The following is a 21,546-nucleotide window of genomic DNA, read 5'->3' as shown; positions in this document are numbered from 1 at the left end:
TCGCCAGCAGAGCCCTGAGAGGAGGCGGCTGTCACAAAGTAACCCAACAGCTACGCTGTTGCTGGGAGGCAGGACAGATGCCTCTCTGGACATGAAAAGCCGTTGTTACGGGAAAACGTGCAGGTCGTCACTGGGTTTGCAAAGCCTCCTCCCTGCTACGTGCAGCTTCTATCTCCTGTGTGCCCCGTCCCGGAAGGGGAAGAGCTGAGGGACCACACTGAGAGGAGCAGCATTTTCCCTGGCCAGGAGGGCAGCCTGGTGTACATAATTTAATGTCCCCTGGGATGTCACTGGATATGCAGTGAAGCATTCTGGGACACAAAGCTCTGAGCCAGGGCATCTGTAGGGAAGGGAGGCAGGAGGCAGCCACCAGCAGGAGAGCAAAGCAAGACCAAATACCACCTAAGAAAAGGCAAGCAGGGGCAGCATCTGTAGTATTACTGAAGCATGGATTTTTCTGAAGCATTTCTGTGGGCTTGAGGGTGCTACTGGTCCATGCACACAGCTGTGGAAGTGTCTCCAGAGGTATGGAGTCTTTGGACACACAATGCACCAGCACCGATGGGATGTGGTGGGGTGATCAAACACCCCAGGCAGGAAAGCTGGGTCCTGGAGACCCAGCCATGCACCAGGACTTACTTGCCCCACTCCGTGTCTGCACTCAGTTTCCTGGGCTCTTAAAGGGCTGTTCTTTATTACCGGGGGGTTCCTTGTAAATAGGGTTCATGTGCTGCTGGAGTTGGAAGGTTTAACCCCTCTCCCTTGCCAAGGGTTTGAGGAACAAGACGAAGGCGACGCACAGGGCTGGAGTGCTCGGGGCTCTGACAGGGTGGGGGGAAGCAAGCGAGGAGTCTTCGTCCCCCTGCCTTCCCTAATCCTGCAAAGCACTGACAGCAATTCATTTACAGGAGCTGGACTTCAGATGCGTGGGACCATGAGTGAGAGGGGGTCAGGAGGCAGCTGGCAGGAGACCATGCGGGTTAGCCCATTGTAAAGCACCTGTCTCAGAGCACCTATGCTCTGCACAGCCGGCCCCTAATCGGGGAGTCAGGTGCGCAGTCGGCTCCTGCTCGCAGGGACTGTCAGGACCAGACTTCTCCCCGGAAAATTCGGCCTCAGGCCGGGCTCAGCATGAGGGAAAAGATTTCTTCCCAGTCGCCTCCAGCATAGGCGGGGACGCTGCTGTCGCTGGCCATGTAGCTGGACATTACTCCACTCCGGGCCAGCCGGAAAACTCTGCCCCGCCAAGAGCAGCAAGGCAGGGCGGTCAGCCCTTCCATCCGCCCCGCTCGAGGTTCTGCCGTTCAGGATCATCCCTCCTGAAACGGCCGGCAGGGCAGTGCGGGGAGGTCGGGGGTCCCATCCGGCAGCTGAGGGGGCGGCTAGCAGCCTCCACACGCAGCCCCGCTCTCCTCACGCCAAACGGCCCCGACGAGTGCCCCCGTCTTTCCTATTGTGAGTCCCCGCAGGGAACCTGCCCAGGCAACACAGCGAGGACCTGCTGGTGCCATGGGCGGGGAGGGGGGATAGCGGCACCCTCTCCCCCGGTCCCTTCCCGGCAGGATGAGGGGTAGAGAAGCGGGTGACGCCCCTCGGGAGAGGGTCCGCGGGTGCCCGGAACCACTACGGCCGCGGGTGGGCGTCCCCCGTCCCCCCTCGGAGCCGGCGTGAGGCAGGACCGCGGTGGGGAGGGAAACTGAGTTTGCGGCGCCGCTGCCGCCGGTGCGCGGGGGCAGGAGCGGGAGCGGGCGAGCGGAGGCACCGCCGGCACAGCGGCCCCGCCGGGCCGTCCCTGCGCAGCCCCCGGCCGCCCACCCACCAGCCCCGATCGCCGCCGACGGGGTCGGGCGGGGGGTAGGTGGGAGCGGCGGGGGCGGGCGGCAGCCTCGGGGGTCGTCGCCATGACGAGCGGGCGTGCCGCCGCCTCCCGCCGCTGAGCGGGGCGGCCGCTGTCCCTTCAGCACCGCGCGGCCACCGGGGCCGCCCTGCCCTGCCCTGCCCGGCACCTGCACCCCACCGGCACGGGCACCGGCATCCCCTCAGCACCGACAAAGCATCCCCCCAGGACCCCCTCGGCACCGTCATCCCAGCGGCACCGGCATCTCCCCGGCACCGGCATCACCCCGACACCTCACCAGCGCCAGCACCCCCCGGGCAGCGAAGCGAGCCCTGGCGGCCCCCGCGGGCGGCGGCGATGGCGGGCGGGGGCCGGGGGCGACGGGGCGCGCCGGCGGGGGGCCGCGGCCGCTGAGGCAGCAGGTAGGGCGGGCGCAGAGCCGAGCGGAGCCGGGCAGGGGGATCCCCTGCGGCCGGGGGGCAGCGGCGCCCCCCGCGCAGAGCGGAGGCTCCGGCCCCTGAGGCGCGGCGGGGACCGGGAGCCTGGGCGGCGGCGGCCGGGGGGGCTCCTCGTCTGGCGGGGCCGGGAGCGGCAGAAGGCAGGGAAAGGTCCGCACAGAGCCGGTGGCACAAAGGCCGTGAGTAACGGGGGGTTTGTGGGGAGCGGCAGCCGCAGCCCAGGTGAAGGGCGCGGGGAGGAACAGGAGCCTGCAGCGGGAACAAAGGAGCCTCTCTCAGGGTCCTCAGTGGGAGGTGGGAGAAAAGAAAAGGGGAACAAGGGGAGATATGGGTCAGAGGGTGAAAAAGAGGGGAAAGTGGGTGAACGGTGGGGGAAAGGGAGAAAAAGGGGGAAAGAAAAAGAAAGAAACTGAAAGAAAACAAAGAAAGAAAGAGAAAAAGAAAGAAAGAAAGAGAGAGAAAGAGAGAAAGAAAGAAAAGCAAGCATCAATAGGTGAACATGCTGTAGATTTGTTCATTCTGTCAACTTTCTGTGCAATTGCATCCTAGGTATTCATTCCCTACACACTTTTGGAAGGAGCTCACTATGACAGGGCAGAGTCTGAATGCTTTATCTGAAGCGAATTTTGAAGACAATGAGATCAGCATCAACGTTGGAGGCTTTAAGAAAAAGATGAGATCCAACACATTATTAAGGTTCCCTGAGACCAGGCTGGGCAAATTGCTGAGCTGCCACTCAAAGGAGTCAATACTGGAGCTTTGCGATGACTATGATGATACCAAGAATGAATTTTATTTTGACAGGAACCCCGAGCTCTTTCCTTATGTGCTACATTTTTATAACACCGGCAAGCTCCATGTGATGGGAGAACTCTGTGTGTTTTCTTTCAGCCAGGAGATTGAATACTGGGGAATCAATGAATTCTTTATAGACTCCTGCTGCAGTTATAGCTACCATGGGAGGAAAATGGAGCCAGACCAAGAGAAATGGGAGGAACAAAGTGACCAGGAAAGTACCACATCTTCTTTTGATGAGATTTTGGCTTTCTACAACGATGCCTCTAAATTTGATAAACAGCCCTTTGGAAACATCAGGAGGCAGCTCTGGCTTGCTTTGGATAATCCTGGGTACTCAGTTTTAAGCCGCATCTTCAGTGTCCTTTCAATAGTGGTGGTGCTGGGCTCCATCGTGACCATGTGCCTGAACAGCCTCCCAGACTTTCAGATTGTTGACAGTAATGGGAACCCCGAGGAAGACCCTCGCTTTGAAATCGTGGAACATTTTGGTATTGCATGGTTCACTTTTGAACTGGTGGCAAGATTTGCAGTAGCTCCTGACTTTTTAAAATTTTTCAAGCATGCCCTGAATTTGATTGACTTAATGTCTATCCTTCCATTTTACATTACATTAATTGTCAACTTGGTGGTGGAAAGTAGTCCAACTTTAGCAAATTTAGGCAGAGTTGCACAAGTCCTGAGACTCATGAGGATCTTTCGCATCTTAAAGCTTGCTAGACACTCCACAGGTCTCAGGTCTCTTGGAGCCACCCTGAAGTATAGCTACAGAGAGGTGGGGCTTCTTTTACTTTACCTCTCTGTTGGCATCTCCATTTTCTCAGTAGTGGCTTACACCATTGAGAAAGAAGAGAATGAGGGGCTAGCCACCATCCCTGCTTGTTGGTGGTGGGCTACTGTTAGCATGACCACAGTTGGCTATGGAGATGTTGTGCCAGGGAGCACTGCTGGCAAGTTGACAGCATCTGCATGCATCTTAGCTGGTATCCTAGTGGTAGTGCTTCCCATTACACTGATCTTCAATAAATTCTCCCACTTTTATAGGCGTCAGAAGCAGCTAGAGAGTGCCATGAGAAGCTGTGATTTTGGTGATGGCATGAAAGAAGTTCCATCCATCAACTTAAGGGACTACTATGCTTATAAAGTTAAATCCCTTATGGCTAGTTTGACCAATATGAGCAGGAGTACCCCCAGTGAGCTGAGCCTGAATGATTCACTGCATTAGCATACAAGTCTGACAGCAGTTTGCATGAGAGCTATCAAGAGCTATGTTTATAAATGTTTTCCTATTTGTCCTTTTTTTTTCTAAAGGATAGTGTTGCTGACACTGCACTTTGCACTTGAGAAACTAAAGACATTTCTATTACAAGTTGACAGTTTGCACATTTTCATCCTATTGCATTGAATACTAAATGCTGTCCTTTCCATGCAAATGTTACCACTTCCATGACATTAGTGCTAGTGGTATAAAGATGATCTGTTACTTTGTGCATTTTCTCATCTGAGCAGAGAAATGAACGTAGACAAGTGGAATAAAAATTTTCAGATGTGACATGAGTAATGAAAAAAATCACGCATCACCTATACTGGTATCTGTACTAGTGTAGGACTTCCATGCATTTTACAACAGTTTAAAACAATCACCTGTGAGTCACTGATATGCAAACACTTTTATCCATATTGCTGACCAGTAATTCTGATTGTCACTTGTCTGAAAACTCCACTAAGTTTGCTTACTCTTGAGTATGTATGTTAAAATCTGGGTGTTCTTGTTCTGAAATGTTATGTATAGTGATATTTTTGAGACTCTCCTAAGCATAGACCTTCCTGTGCTTCCAAGATTAGGTCAATACTGAACCCTCTGAAGAAGGCAACCTCACACTTTCAGATAGCTACATATTCAAATACTGCATTTCCACAAATGGTATGGAGGCACACATAGACCTCTCAGGATGACATTTCCAGAAGTGATCTGCTCCCAGCTCAGTCTCAGTGCAGCTGCAATATGCTGTATCAGTCTGTCAAAATGGTTCTGAGATTAGACACACAAAGATGTGGGCTTTCAACAATTAGAAGCTCCAATGAAAAACTTGAATTTGTTTAATGAAGTGAAATATTCCCACATGAACTGTACAGGCAGCATTTTAGGAATTGACATTCATATACTGCAAAAAGACTAATTATAAAGATGCCATATGTGATGCTGAGATATAAAATCTAATTTTATCAGAAAAGCTTGAAAGCAGGTGTTGATGACAGACAATTCCATTAAGATTTCTGCCAAGGAAACTCTAAGGAAAAAAACACCCTGTAAGTCACATTTTCCCTCAGAAAGAAACTCACAATTTACAACTAAGGGAGAGTATAAGGGCCTAAGAAGGGAACAGATAAAGAAAAAGAGCTTAATACTGCAGCAGCCGTGGGTAGAACCTCCTACTTATTTCTGTGATGTAGTCAATGTAAATCCTTTCAAGGGCTGGCATGTACTTTTTTTAAAAAAAAGAAAACAAAACCAAAAAAGACATGAGAGAACAGATCATATGGGACTTCCAGAGTAATCATGGATCTGCATAAAGTTGTTTTTCAAGTGCTCAGTCTCTTCCCTTACACAGCTTTACAGAGATCAAACAGGTAGAAGCCTGTAATCAACAGGTAGAAGCCACTGTTGGGTGGTTCTTTTAAATTCTTGGGATCTGTGCCAGAAAACAAACTACTGGTGCTCAGTGGGCAGAACAGCATTTCTCTTCAGATCCTGCTGCTTTTCCATCCCATTTATTACATATAATGTTCTAATTATTTTGTTGGTTTGTTTGTTTGTTTTACTTGCAAAGACTATACAGGTTCAGAAATTAAATTCAGACTAGTCAGAAGAGAAATTAAAATACTAAAGCTCAAATTGTCACGTTTGGAGGACTGTTTTTGTATACCATGACAAGGGGCAGCCCAACTGTCAGAATAAAGGAAATATGGCATGAATAGGTAATTACCTCATTTAGGCTACTAGAGGTTGCTGTCTGATCTGTATCTTTTGATGCTTTGCTATATCAGCTCCACCTAAAAACAGAAAGCTGACCACCCAGGATCACATTCCTGTTTGCCCAGTGATCTGTCACAGAAAAAACGATGTGAAATAACTTACCCCTCACCCCATTTCCTTTGAAAAAACTCTCCCCTCATGTGAGTTAGTGCCTGATTTAGGCCATGAAGCATGAGGGAAATGGTCCTTTCCAACTTCACCAAAGATCTCAACAGAGCCTGCACAAGTTACGAAATCCATTGGCAATTCATTGCTTGCTGTCCCTGAAAATCAAAGAGAGATCTAGATAACCTGAATTTGGTGTCCAAACTCGAAACATTTTGCTAAGGTTTTCACTTCTGGAGGTCTGGTTCAAGTTCTCTGCTGGGTGATAGGCATAAATTCAGTACTCTTGTTCCTGATTCATATTGTGTGTGTGTAAACTATCACACACACCTACAAACATCCTCGCAGAATGTGGGCCAGCCTGAGGTAAACTGCTGGACTGGAAGTACCAAGAAAGAAGTAAGGGAAGGAAGAGGTGGGCATGTGCAGCTCATGCACTCTGGTCAGGTTACATGCTGCAAGGGTGGCAAGCTCTCTTCCTGATGCAAAGGACACTGCAAACTCTCACTAATTCTGTTGGCTGGAGGCCTTCAGAGAATCCAGCTCCAAGCAGTGGTTTTATCTGTTTCAGAAACAGTAGGTGCACAGAGCTGAAAATCAGTGACTTTCAGGGCAGTTATTTGATGAGACCTGCAGACTTGCCAAAGAGTCACAAATTTCCTCAGCTGTTGCTAGTTTAACATCGCAAACGTTGGATCCAAACTTTACAACACATCATTTCAATAACCTATAGCTTATCTTATGTTCTAGATTTATTATTATTTGTAGGGCTGATTCTCTGTCATTTCTGCCAATATTGAATGGAACGTGTCCAAACTGCGTTTTACTAAAGAAAATTAAATACCCCAAGGAATTCAGACTTTTATTGTACTGGTTGAAAGGAATTTTCATTATTGCATTTTTATATAAGTGCTTTGGATCAAAGACACTAAGTAAATAAAGTACTGAAATTTAATATGTTCTTATTATCATGACAGTGACTTTACACAGTGCACAGGAATTCCTTTCATAAACTTAACTAACTCCATGTTAAAAGTAATCACATTTTTCCTCCCTCCTCCTCCTGAAGACCATTCCAGAGCTGCGCTGCTCTACAAGGCTTGCACAACTTTTAGCATAATTTTATTAATGGATGCTTTATACCACTTTGTTTCTTTTTCTTATGCCAACACTGCTTAAATATTTCATTTTCCTCTTTGTGTATTCCTAGTGTATTTGTAGGCAGCATCCATATGCTCTTACATGCTTATTTTCACAGGATTATACCTGCCAAGCTTCCTTTTAGTTTTCTTTCTGCAAGTTGTGTTCCCCTGACCATCCTAGGGGATGTAGCCTTCTTTCTGCTTTACTTCTGCCTAGATTTATTATGTTTGAGCTGGCATTGTACTGCATTGTACAGCAGTTTTAATATTTGCTTATGACTAACAGAATTTTTGACCGAGCAGGATAACAATTTAACGACTTAAGTAATGTTTCTGTCTTAGCTCCACCCAAAATATGTAGGTAAGGAAGAAGAATAAGGCACACTTTTCCTGCCATTTTGTGAAGTAACCTCTATTCTAGGGCTCAGTGCAATAAGTGCTGAGAAACCTTACCTCTCATTAAATAAAAACTGCAGAAAAATCTTTACACTTTGAAGGAAAAATTCGGTCTCTCCAAAGCCTCACAGGGGCTTTGTGTAGTGTACTTTTTGAGTAGTCAGTACTTTTGCCAGAATTCTTCACTCACTGTTGTGTAAGAGCAGGACATCTGCAATTCCATAACCAGTGAGTCAGAATTGAAGGATGAGAGGACTAATTGGTCACTTTCTCCAGAGTTTGAAACTTGAAAATTGCTGTGGTCAGAAATCTCCTTACTATCATATGCAGTTTACTGAAGAACATTGCATTGGCATGTGCTCCTCCTGCCTGTGACAGTCATGTTCCTGGCACCAGTGGAAATGCTGTGCCTACTCTCTTTTGTCTGAGAGCTTTATATTGTTTAAAGTAGGGTTGTGGTACCATTTCAAATGAGGCAACTTACTTGATTGCCAGGAATAAACTGTTAGAGAATCTGAATTTCTAGTACAAATCTAGGTTATTATGAGAGTTGGAGATGCCCTTGAGAAGCAATATGTTACATTATTTTCCTGAGATGTAAAATCTATATATAGATTGTGATTAAGCTTTTTAAGTATGTTCAGATTTTGTATTATTGCCTGGTTTATTACTCACTTACTTTCATCAGTCACTAATTCTCTCTTTCCCTGCAGACTACCCATTTTGAAAGCAGACTGTTTTTTCTCACATATTATATAGAGCATGAGCTACTTCACATAGCAAACTTAAAAACAAAGAACTTGGCATTTAATTTTCCAACTTTAATACCTCCCGTATTTGTACCTTTTTGTATGGATCTTTACAAGACTGCAGGGAACTACTGTATCTGGTGCTCTTTGTACTGCGTTTCTTGTCCCAGTAGTGTATAACTCACTCAAAAACTCAGCTTTGTGCCACAAAATGAAAATTAAATGCATAAAAATGATATTCCACCAGGGATTAAGAACTGATTTAAGTTTCAGGATATTCTGAGTATATATTAGAATCAAAGAGAAGCGTGGGTCTCATTGTGAAGATAAGTTTCTTTTAAACAAATACATCAGGCTAGATTTCTAATTTTAGAAATGCTCTTAATTGGTGGTTTTGTTGGGGAGCCCACATTTTTCAGTTGAACAAACAGTGCAAGTTTCTTGTTCTCTACCTGACAGATTAGGGACTGAGCAACAAATCACCAGCACTTGTCGGCACTAAATCAACTTGACATGACCTTTCATCTCTTACAAAACAACCCCCATCCTTCGAGGCCCCAGCTGTGCACACATAAGCAGCAGAAAACCCCCGGAGTAACTGCTCTCGCTGTCCTGGTTATCCATTTCCTCTCACAATACTCCTGATTTTAATCTACCTTTGATGGTACTTTCAAACAACATTCAACCCAAGTCACCACTCATATCCCTCGGTGAGGTGTTGTGCTGGAACTATTCTTTTCTCATCATGTTGTTCTTAATTTATTTTCCACTTTATGCACCTGGCCTCCCATTAAGTTACACCAGAAATTAATTTGATCTCCTGTAACTAATTTTCAAGTTGCCCACTATTCAGGCAGGGTAGAAGAATGTTCCCACCCAGTTTATGAAGCATCTTTTATTGATTCTGCCTTTTAATTAAAAAAAAAAATTATGCTTCTCATCTGAGAATAATTTACTGGGTTAACAATGGAGCCATGGTCAATACATCATTCAAAGCAACAGTTCTACAGAGCAATCACTGAAGCTGCTAAGAAACATCACCCTCATTAAAGATTGTGGATCTTTTCACCTCTCATAAATAAAGTTATGGGTTGTCAGCTGGAGGAAGCGACCTCCAAACACTCTAGAAAGTGTTTCCCAAGATCACATGACACTGCTGGCAAAGGTCTGGCTCTGGAATTTTTTTCTCCTGATAGTACAGAGGATGGAGAATCATCTCACAGGTGTTGAGACTCAAACTGACCTCCCACTGGATGCTGCAGAAATTTGTTTATCTGACATCACCTCACCCTTTACACACAACCCTAAATCATGTAAGTCCTCACTTGGGTAAACACATGCATCTGCCATAGGAGGCAGTGGCACAAATCCAACATTTCAGCTTCACACAAGTGCAGAAGAAACATCAGCACCTCCCACTCTTGCATTTTTTCTTCCAGGGTACCAATGGGCTTTGGCTTCTCACTGATCTCTGTTCAGAAATAAACAGGGCTAAGTTTTTTGGTAATTGGACAAAGTCTGCTATAAATCTGACAATTTCTGCTATGTATCTAAAGCAGCCTAAGAGAGCTGCCCACTTTCAGATGCACAGTCCGACATCTGCTTGTTGTCACCCGATGCACCCGTGCTCTGTGTGGTGCACCAGCCTGTGTAGCTCTGAGCAGACTATTCCACTGGTTACACCATTGACTTTCAAAGAAAACTCTTAATCCCATTTGTAAAATAAGTGGTATTCCCACAGCACGGTTTGCTTACCAGCAGCTGCTGTGCTGCTCATCTCAAGTCCTGTACTTCTTGCTTTATCCTCTCCATCTATCTGCCATATCCTGATGTGGCTATTCCTGCAGCCTCCATGACATATGGGTGATGTGCTGGGGTTGTCACACAGCAAAATGAGGGTTTGGAGTTCCTGACTCAGGAACAGCAATCCCACCAACTTTCAGTGGAAATTATCCTTTATAATTACTATGCAATTTTTGAAATTCATCTTCTGTCTCATTTTAGGAAGTATTATAAATATTGACACCCTGGCATAGCCCCTTTAATGACCATCTGTTTAATTACCAGGTAAATTATAATCTATTTTGATTGTACCAGTGCCTAGGCATGCCAGCCCATGGGCTAGCATCTTTGTATGTTAGGTTTTCCAAGTATGGCAAAGATAACATGTCAAAAATGTGGTTTACTTTTGGGAAAAATCCATTTTCTATGTTTCTTTTTTAGTTCTTTCCATACCAAGGCACAGCTTCCTACTGTCACTATTGGTATGACCCTTTTTTAACCTTTTGATCCCTACTCTGAAAATCCGAAGGAAAAAGCCTTGGATGTATTTTCCTTTGGTAAATTGGTTCTCAGCATTCCCTGTGGGAACATGCCCTAAAGAAGACAGCTGAAATCAGGGAAGAGGTTGGTGCCACCTGCAAGCACCTTCCAGAAGAGTGGGTCATCCCCATCCTATTCCCCCTTACACATCTCACCTTCTCTTGCATGGCCAGCAGATAGGCAAGGCAGGTCCCACAGCAGGGACATCTCAACTGGCCAAAGTCAGGATGCAGCTCCTTCTCTGATCCTTTCATATTCAGCCTGACAAGGGAACTGTCAGGTTTGACAGTTCATTTTTGCATGAGGCATCTCAGCTGCATCACTGAAAATGCTTTGCATATATAGGGAAATTTTGCTTATGTTTTGGTGGCAAAAATGCACCGAGGCTTCCTTATACATTGCTGAGGGCAGCCCCACTCCTGGCTCTCATGTTCACCAAGCACAGTAAACTGGAACTGTACTGGAGCTCTCACCAGTGCTACCAAGGCAGTGCTGGAGAGCACAAAGGACTCTGCTTTACGTGAGAAGTTACGCTGGCCCATCCACCAGCACACAAAAACACCAGTGTGCTTCCTCACACTCAGCAGGAGCCTCAAAGCTCCAAAACCATTTAACATGCCAGGACATGGCAGTCATGCCAGGAACAGGAGGTGGCAGGCGTTTCTGAGTGCATTTGATTTTCTTAAGAATCCCTTTAGATTCAGAGATAGGTCAGTCTAGACATACCAAGAATACAGAAGAAAAAGACTTTGAGAGGCAGTTAGTGATTGCTGAAACAAGATACCTGACAAACTTCCATCCTGAGAAAGCACTACTGAAAAAGGAAAATGTGTTTCTCCATCCTGACAGAGAAGGTGAGGAAAAAGCTATGGTGAATGAAAGGTCAGTTTACTTGGATTCCGGGCTTTTAAAATAAAATGTTAATCCAATGCAGCTCAGAAAAGAATAAACCTGAATGGAAAACAAAGCTGCAGCTCTATAGTGTTTCAATTTTTTTCCTTGAAAAGTGCACAGGACAGCCATGTCTTACATAGCTTCATTTAAAGATCTGGACCAAAGATCAGAGACCAGGTTCTTAAAGTGCAGATTTCCAAATTTCTAAGCACAAACAGGGGTGTTAGACATACCCTTCCTTCACTTGGGTTAGCAACATGGCACTCTAAACACGAGGTTGGCAGCCTCGTGGTATTTTGGGTAAGTAAGGCCAAGCAGTTTCTGTCACTTCCTGTGATGAGGGAACACAGGAGCTGTTTGGCTCTGCAGCACAGGGCCCAGTCAGCCCCGAGCAGCCTCATTTCCATTGATCAGGACAGAAGCTGGAAGACACCTCAGAAACACAGCAGTAATCTCTTCTTGAAATGCCCGAATTGTTCCTTGTTCTAAAGCAAAGAGCTGAACCAAACACTTAAGTTCATATTGGTCAAACACTTTGCGAATAAGACTTCCTCCTACTTTAACTGCAAGATAGGACTGAACTGTCAAGCTTTGTGTGGAGGCAGTGAATGAAGATAAGTGCTATGAGATGTATAAAATTCATGTCAGTTGATGGGCTGAATAAATCAATGTTAACTACATTTAAAAGGCTTCAAACTCATACCCACTCATGGAATAAATTTGCATTAATTGTTGGGATGTGGGGCTACTGTATTACTGGTCCTGTAATCCTAGAAATCCTCAATTCCTATTTATTCCAGTAATTACATGTTTAGGGGCTGTTTAAACATCTGGTTATCAATGAAATTTATAATTACACTAACTTGGAGAAATAGGTTTGTTGAATCTACTACAATACTATTGCCATCCGTTTTAGCCACATTACACTGTGGAATATAAACAGCCCCAAAAGCTAAAGTATTTCTATTAAAGCTGAGCAAACAGTGGTGGATGTGCTTCCTTGGCAGGAGAGATACCAACATACCCATAGTGGGTTACCAAATTACTTTTGGTTGTTTTAGAGTTTCTAATGGGAGGAGAGACTCTTGCAATGAGTCAGAGCAAGATTTCAGCTGTGTTTATTGAAATACTGAACCAGTACTCACTGCACCAGAGAATTCTGTTCACTTTCTGAGGTAAATAGGATTTGGATTAAGCAATTGTACATGTATATGAAGGGTAGTGTTGAACATTATTCAACTCACCCCATTATTTTCTGGACAGGCTCAGGACCATCTTCTGTAAAGATCAACTAACAGGAAAAGCAACCCAAAATTTCTTCTGGACATTAGGAGACTCAGAAAAAGTTATTTTATTAATTGTATTTATCAGTACAGCATTTGACTTGTTTCTGCATTTTTAATATGAAACACTGAAAAATTCTAGTCTTCTCCCATAGTTTCAGCAGGGAAAATTGGTATATGACAAATAAATACAACTTATCTAGAGACTGAAATAACACCTGCACTTTAAAAAGTATGTCATGCTTTTGGATATGGTTGCTAAGAAAAATGGTAACTCTACTTAATCCTTCCTCAAATAATCTCTGACCTTCATAATCTCTGGACTATGACACCTGTTTTCATGTGCAATGAGAGATCAAAGGGACACTTCTTGCTGTTAAGCCCGTATACCCCCTTGTACTGCAATAAAAATGAAATATCAATTGATGCATCACACAAAAAGCTTAGTGTCAGATAAATCAACTCAAAAGCTTTTGGTGTCCCTCTTTGATGTACTGGCTGCAAGGCTTTCCTTAACAGCAACCACGCAGGCTTTGGGAGCCCAGGAGTCCAAAGCAGCAGAAAGACCTGAAGAGGGGAAAAAGTGTTAGAAACATCTGAGGGCCACAGCCATCTTCTCATACATTGAACCTTCCAGTGACACCAAGGGAATGAAAGGATGCATGGGGGGGCTGCTCGTGTGTGTTTCTGGGCACACCTGGGTGCAGTGAAAGAACAATTATACTGGTCATCTCCAAATACTGTCCCCAAGGGAAGAAACAGGACTAGGAGGGCTACATCTTCCTCTGGGAGCTGGCTAGGGAGAGATATTGTAATATAAAATATGTCCTCAGAAGAAATATCCCTGGAGAGATGAGACCAGGTCTTCAGTAAACAATATATGGTTTAATTAATTTGACAGAAAAAAATACATCCAGATACATTAGCACGTGGCCATGTATATTTACAAATTTAACTTCTGAAGCTGTGAAATCTAAAGAAAAAAATTTGAAGATGGCTGAGGTTTGTAGTGCCATGGTAAATGGCAAATATCATTAATGTTTTCCCGCGTTGTGACAGACAGAAAAACCAGCATTTGAGCCTAGAATCAGATTAGTTTAATTCCTTCTAATGCCTTCCCACTGCCTGGCTCTGGGCAACTCCCTGCTTTCTGCCCAGTTTATCCCCTCTGAATTTTCTGTGGCCTTTAGAAAGGCCTGTTTCACTGATCAAGTATCAACACCAAGCAAGAACTCTGGCTGTTTGCCTACATCACACGAAACCTTCCTGTTCCCACCATCACTTCTAGTAAAGCTAAACCCAGCACCCACAGTAAGAATTTGGGAGGCCAAGGAATAGTGCTATTGGACTAAGAAACACCCTGGCACAGGGCATGGAGTGATCATTAGCTGATGCCATTACACAAACTCTTCCACTGCACTGAGACAGTTCCCTAAGGTACACTAAATATTTGTTGCACATCAATAAAAAAATAGACACAGGCAACTTTATCCTTCCCAAGCGTTAAACATGATTCTCAGATTCCTTGCTGTGGGCACACCTATGGGTGCTATGGCCATACTGCAGCCCTGTCAACAAAGCCAAGTGGCATCAAAAGCTGTCTGGTACCACAGCATGGCCTTGTCCTCCAGATAAGAGCTTGCTCCTGTGAGGCTTCCACAGGTATTGGTTTGAGCATAGTGCTGACCCTGATGCGGATTAACAGCTTTCAGACTCCCACTGAGTCTCTCGGCAAAGCAGAACTCACGGCTTCGTGGTGGTGCCTCAGGCTTTGCAGGAGCAGGAGGACGACAGTGGTTCCCAGCAGGGCACAATGCTTACACCACATCCTGAGTAGGTGCACAGTTCATTCAGCCCTTTCCATAAAACCATCTCCATCCATGTCTTGCCCAGCATTGGAGCAGGGAAAGCCTTTCCATGCAAAGGCAAACAACATCTGCTGTCAAAAGCCTCCACTACCCCAGATGAGCGAGGAAGCAAAGGAAAACACCTTGGTGACCTTGACTGGGTTTTTTTCCATATTTATTTATTTGGCACTGTTATGGGATGTTTCCATTTATAAAGTCTGAAAAAATTAAAACTTCTAACTTTGAAAGTGGCAAGGAAATAAATAAAGCATTAACATAGAAGACAAAAAACATGAATGGAAGAAAATTAGATGTGAAATAGCAACACAGAACAGTAAGTTACATAGATGATCACCTGATTTGCTTTTGTCAGCCAACACTTCTTTCCTCACATCCATAGTTAGCCTCATAGGCAGCCTGGCCAGGTGCAAATGCAATATGCTTTTTCTTTTCTCCCCAAAGATTTAAAAAAATGTTTCTTTCTTCCTATTTCTTCAAATATCACTCTTCTCCAGTCCAGAAGATTCTCTAAGGCCTAGTGAAACTAGGAGGAATCTGTGAAATTAACAATGGAAAAAAATATCAAGTATCTGTTGGTCTGGGACTAACAAATATTCTGAAAGAGAAAGATTTGCTTAGAATCCGAACATCCCACCTTTTCAAAGGAAGGGAAAACAGGATATCTGCGACTTCATTTCACTGATCTCTGAATAGAAGAAGAGAGTAAAAGCTGTTGCTGACATTTGCACTTGGGCACAATGTCCCAAGGACTCTTGGTTCAGGGGATGCTCTGAAAAGTAAAGCCCACATACATCTTCCTGAGCAGGGGGAAGAGAAGGAAAATATGGGGAATTTTCAAGTATGCTTTAAAAACCCTAACAAATTAAACAAAAAAAAAATGGATGAGAGCACACCACATAAAAGATAGGCCCCTTCCATAATGAATACACTGAACAGAGAGGAGAAATACATTCTGTGAAAAGGTATTTTAAAACAAATTTAACAGGGCAAATCTATAAGTGCAACTCAGTGACTTCACACTGAACATCAGTGTAATTTGCTTTTCCGCAAAAAGCTTAAGCTATTACTTCACCTGGCACAACACAATGGTGAGAAACAGGGTGTGTGCATGCTACCCAGGACACGTCCTCTCCAAGGTTTTCAGTGGCAATACTGGGCATAACTCAGCTGCATCACAGCCTGGTATACAAATATCCCAAAGCAAATTTCCCAGCCAACTGCATGACACAGCCTCAAGTTGCACCAGGGCAGGTTTTAATTGCATGTTAGGAAAATTTTCTTCACCGAAAAGATTGTCAAGCGTTGGAACGGGCTGCCCAAGGAAGCGGTGGTGTCACCATCCCGGGAGGTATTTAAGAGACGTGTCGATGTGGCACTTAGGGACTTAGGCTTTAGCGTGGACTTTGCAGTGCTGGGTTAACAGTTGGACTCACTGATCTTAGAGGTCTTTTCCAACCTAAACAAGTTGGAAAACTTCCATGAACTGGTAGAGTCACCCGCCCTGGAGGTGTTTAAGAAAAGACTGGAGGCAGCACTTAGTGCCATGGTCTAGTTGACATGATGGTGGTTTGGTCATAGGTTGGACTCAAAAATCTCAGAGGTCTTTTCCAAACTAATTGATTCTGTGACACGACTATGTAACACCCATCATGATCTTTGGAAACAGAAAAAGAAATGCCACAGTAAGCTGGAGACTTTAGCATTTAGGAATGCAAAGAAATATAGACTTCCTCACATTGTGAGGCCTTTTTAATTAGCTTTATAACCATGTATACACTTAAGAAAATGTAACTCCCATCATATCACAGTGACAGAGCAGCACGCAGACAAAGTACTTTACAGAAGTTGTACAGTTCACATTCTGCTTGGAAGCACCAGTGCCTATTAAGGGGGAGCCAGGCTATCTCACATATTTGTGCAGGGGTTCACTCATCATGAGTCATATTTATATTTGGAAGTTCAACAAACACACTGGATGGAGAAGCAGCCTGAGCCACTGTGCACTCTCACTGGAATACACTGTGCAAATGCAGACAACATTATTTTGCATAAATAAACAGTAAATAATTATTCTAGCCAATTAATTGTCAAATTAGTTCAGATTAGCAGTAGAATTTTGTCACTTCAAACATACTGTGGATCACTAAGGAGTTTTGCTCACAAGTTCATTTTTCATGAAAATGTCTGTGGGCAAATTCTTAAGAGAATAATTAAAAAAAAAACAGAAAATAAATGGGCAATGGAATCAAATTCATTATATGTATTTACTTTTCCTACTCGAGCCTATCCATTACTTATTGAATTTTTAGTGCAATGAGAAAAACAAAGGAGCAACACAAGCCATTTATGTCTGCTGATACTGAGGATTTCTTTCCTTAGGCCTGCTATGCTTTCATGGAGATCCTCAGACTTCTAGATCTTGCAACAACGTTGTGACCTGGAAAAATCCTTTCCAGAGTTGACTTTGAGAGACATGGGTTTCTGCGCTCACAGCTGGGCTTGCAGTTACAGAAAGGAAACAAAAGCATGAGGGATGACTATGGAAATGAATATTAATGGTTACTATTAAGATAATTTTACTTCAGTTAGAATGAACAACAAGTCAACAATTATACATGAAAAATTAGCTTTTATTACAAATGTTTAGTAATAAGCAATGATTTTTCATTTTTTTTAACTTACTAAACCTAAACATACAAAGTCAGAAGCAAACAAGAAATTGCTTGGTTAAAATCTTACTGAAGGTTAACTTGTCAGTAGTTCTATCAGGTTTTCTGCAACGCTTGCTTTTAAAATATCTTATTTATTATACTATTGACTTTCCTTTACAGAGATGCTCATCCTCCAGTAGAGATGTGCAGTCATCAACATGGATGATTTGATTCATTTATATAAACAGAAGAAAAAATAAGTTGCGTCCATCTCTGAGTATAAAACTTATTTCCCTATGCTATGCTTGCACATTAATTTAGAGCTCCATACTCTGGCTGCTAAAGCCAAAGGCAGCTCTCACTGACCACAGTGTGCACCATACCAGAATGGAAACATTACTGATTTCATACTAATTGGTGAAAGTATTCTTTGGTCACAAGCATCCTGTATCTACAGAGTTTACAGTACATCAGATGCATTTTAAGTAGCTTGTTTACATTTGTTTTATTCAATAGTGTTTTGATTTTTTTCCTGCATGTATAATCCATTCTTGTGTGCATGCATATGCACAAAAATTGAGTTGTTTCTATGCAGATACATCAGGATTGAAGAAAGGATGTCCTTCTGATGGCTTTCAGATGCCAGACTGCAACAGTTCTAGTCTAAAATGGCCTTTTACTGGAGTCCCTCAGGATAAGCAATTAATTTTTAGGGTGCCACATTACTACAGTTTTCAGAATACACAAAATATGAAATTTGTGATAATTTTTGCTACACTGTCTATTACACTGTAAAGCCACATTATTCAAAATCAGTGTCTTATTTTTGGTGTGAAAAGTTTAAGATAGAGAAAGGGAAAATTTAGCTGCTAAGGATGCAGGTAAGAGTGTCTGGACAATGACACTTTGCTTAAAAGGCACACCAAGAAAAGGCAAGCTAGGTTCCTCTCCTGATGGTTTAAATGTGTTTTATATTTTTTCTTACGTATATAGATATGCATATATATGTGTGTATACCTACACAAATCTGTGTATGCACACACATCTTTGAGTTTTTGAGAACAGAAAGCTCAAGAAGTAGAAATTCATTTTAAATAAATAAGAACCATGTTGATGGGGGAAGTTGGTACTGTTATTTTTTCCTGCGTTATGATTATAATCTAATGACACATTGACATGATTATACCATTTTTTACTTTTCATCATTTCATTGCATAAATGTGAGGCATAAGACTACCAGGTTCATTTTATCTTGCCTAAAGTAATTTTTATGGATCTTCTGTGTTCTTGCATTTTCACAAGGAATGGTCATCGCTGTAGGAAATATGAAGAGAGTTGAGGGTACAGATGTTCTAACAATCACAATCAAGATTTATTTGACTCTAGGGTTTACATGTCAGAGCGTGGTGTACATGCAAACACATAGAGAATGACAATGACAACAATGGCTCAAACCCAAGTCCTGGTCCCAGCACAGCTGTAGAATGCTGATCTTGTGAAAACTTTTGGTTTCCTTTTGCATAAGCTTTGTGATATAATGCACCATTTCCAAAATCTGCACTGTTCCATCTAAATGGTCCATGTATGATGACAATAAATGTTAAGAGGTATGAGATGATTACTAACTTCCAGAAAACATTTAACAGAAGATGCCCATACAGTAGTCACCATTAAAAGTTTAACAGCTAAAGGCTGAATGTAAAGATCTTTTCAGCTGTATTGTATAAAGAAGTATGACTATCACAGTGAAGTTATTTACATAAAAGGCAACAATAGTAAATATTTCAATAGAGAACACAGTAGATTGTTCAGAAAGTGGATCATGTTTTCTGCTAAGTATGAAATATTTCTTGCAATGTTGTAAATTCTACCTACTAGGTATTCCACAATATAAACCAGATAAAATAAATTGTAAAAAGTTAAGAGCTTGGTCCTGCATTTCTGATTCCCAAAAATCTACCAACAGAAGACCACAGGAATATTGAATGTTTAGTGATTGCAGGACAAAACTCTCAGAGGACTGTAAAATGTTGCTTCTTTTCTGTACTTTTTAAATATAAGTATTAATTTTATTTTCTTTGGCTTTTAAATTACTATCCCTTTGTATCTATAACGTGAAAACAAAACAACCCCAAACCGCTAATAACTCCCCTCTCCCCTCAAAACAGTGACAAAGAAACCCAAATGAACCAAAAAACATCCAAAAACTGTAGCTGTTACTTCATTATAAAACTATGGTGCAAAATAGAGGTTTATACTGGTCAGAATTGCAATAGTAATTGGAAGTTTACACTGAAGGAGTGACTGCAAGTATTGCTTCTTCTGAATAAAAAAAATCAAAACTGATTAGGCACTTGTTTTCTTGTTTAATGACAGCTGACTCAATGTGCGTAGAAATGACAGAAATACTCTCTAAAAATCCTCTGTAGTGTAACAACTGTACTGCTCAACTACAACCACAGTCCTTGATTCAGGAGAGCAGGAAAACATGTGCCTGTTACTTACTTTCTGCTTAAATCCTACTGATACAAATCGGCTGGATACATGTTCAAGTGCTGTCCTGAACTGGGATGCTTGCTGAAATTGGAAATTGTTAAAAGATAATAGAGTGGTGAGCAACTTTTCATTATATCATAATACCAATTTTATCTAATCTGACTCTGCTCTCCACAATATTACCCTAATACTTCCCAACATAAAAGGAAACAGGCATAAAATAAATAGGATAACCAAAGATTACATAATAAATATGCTACTAAGGGGAAGAAAAATACATTGCAATATAAGGCTCGGTAGTGTTGCACAATCGAGAAATCATTCCAGGTGCTCCAAAACACAATTCCCAATGTACAACACCAAATTACCACTATATACCTGAAAAAGATTGGGAAGTAACAGATTAAACTTGTATTACATTAAACATTTGAAAACGCAAACAAGTGGTGATGTGTTTCTCTGCCTTTGCAGAACACCATATGTATATTCTTTCACTGCTCCAATTGTCATTGCTTGTGAAGGAAATTTCAACAGACTGGGTTTTTGAAAACTCTCATAATCCAATTCCTTCAGACTGTTACAAAGTTACCAGTGTCCACAGTGACTCATAGTATTATGTCTGAAAGTAAAACAAACTCAGAAATTTTGCTGCCTCCGTTTCTTTGCATCCATCGCATCTAGGATGGGTTGCCTCTTTGCAGTGTACCTCTGACGAAGCTCCTCAATTTCTCGTTCCATCATAGGGTCCAAAGCTTTTAATCTCATCTGTAATTCTTCCAAACTCAGATTCTTTAACTGTAAAACAACAAAAGAACAACCACAGAAAAACATTAGAAAAGTCTTTACAATAAAAATGAAAACCATTACCTTCCATAACCCTTTAATTTACAGTTGCAGTGTTTTTACACACTTTGACTATATGTATACGTGTATATATAACTGTTGATACAAATAAAAGCCTCAGTATTCTCCACAGTCAATAATCTAACAGCATATGAAAACAAACACACATAGTACATTTTATTAAAAAAAAAAAATCACTTTGCAAACCTTGCAAATAAATATAGGGCTTAAGTTTAACTCATTAGGCTGCCACAGCATACACAATTATATTCATGTATATAAATTATACTGCCTAATCAAATACTTCTTACTGAACATCAGTCTCCTACAGAAGCCTGAAAAATAGACAGCTACTGTAAGTAATATTCTGACAAATATTCAGAGGTACTTTCTGATAAGAATGACAAGGCACCTGCCTTATTCAATAGACTGCTGCCAGAACTAGTCAAAGCAAATTGCTAGCAAAGCGTTTAAATAATACATGAAATAATTTCCTCAATTCATGGGGGAGGTTACCTTTGACCGTTCTTTTCTTTCTAAAAATATTTTTACGCAATGTTTAACAGTTCATTACATTTCATTCAATAAAAACGACTGGTCATATAACAAGTAAATCACTTTGCTGTCTTGCTGGCTGCTGCCAATAAAGGTTGGAGTCTTGTCAGGTACT

The 21,546-nt window shown here is 42.5% G+C and overlaps 2 protein-coding genes across 6 annotated transcripts in view; one reads left to right on the top strand and one right to left on the bottom strand.

The window, feature by feature from the left end:
• Positions 1–1,330: 1,330 nt before the first annotated feature.
• KCNS2 (potassium voltage-gated channel modifier subfamily S member 2) lies at positions 1,331–7,187 on the top strand. 3 transcript variants are annotated; one of them, XM_064648038.1, is made up of 2 exons: positions 1,331–1,455; positions 2,845–7,187. In XM_064648038.1, exon 2 carries the CDS (start codon positions 2,882–2,884, stop codon positions 4,313–4,315), a length of 1,434 nt encoding a protein of 477 aa, XP_064504108.1. In that variant the 5' UTR covers positions 1,331–1,455; positions 2,845–2,881; the 3' UTR covers positions 4,316–7,187. The 3 variants fall into 3 exon arrangements, with proteins under 3 accessions (XP_064504108.1, XP_064504091.1, XP_064504101.1); XM_064648021.1 differs by lacking the exon at positions 1,331–1,455 and adding an exon at positions 1,483–2,259; XM_064648031.1 differs by lacking the exon at positions 1,331–1,455 and adding an exon at positions 2,335–2,474.
• Positions 7,188–16,606: 9,419 nt separating this feature from the next.
• The window catches only part of STK3 (serine/threonine kinase 3), a 124,218-nt gene continuing 119,278 nt past the window's right edge, over positions 16,607–21,546 (bottom strand). For all 3 annotated transcript variants that reach the window (XM_064648000.1, XM_064647992.1, XM_064648009.1), the window contains one exon: positions 16,607–20,828. In XM_064648000.1, coding sequence (XP_064504070.1) covers positions 20,670–20,828 — 159 coding nt within the window. In that variant the 3' untranslated portion in view covers positions 16,607–20,669. The remainder of the gene's footprint in view (positions 20,829–21,546) is intronic.

Source organism: Pseudopipra pipra, chromosome 1 (assembly GCF_036250125.1).
Source record: "Pseudopipra pipra isolate bDixPip1 chromosome 1, bDixPip1.hap1, whole genome shotgun sequence".
Taxonomy (NCBI): domain Eukaryota; kingdom Metazoa; phylum Chordata; class Aves; order Passeriformes; family Pipridae; genus Pseudopipra; species Pseudopipra pipra.
The sequence above is the reverse complement of the archived record's forward strand: the minus strand, read 5'-3'. Positions and strand labels throughout refer to the sequence as shown.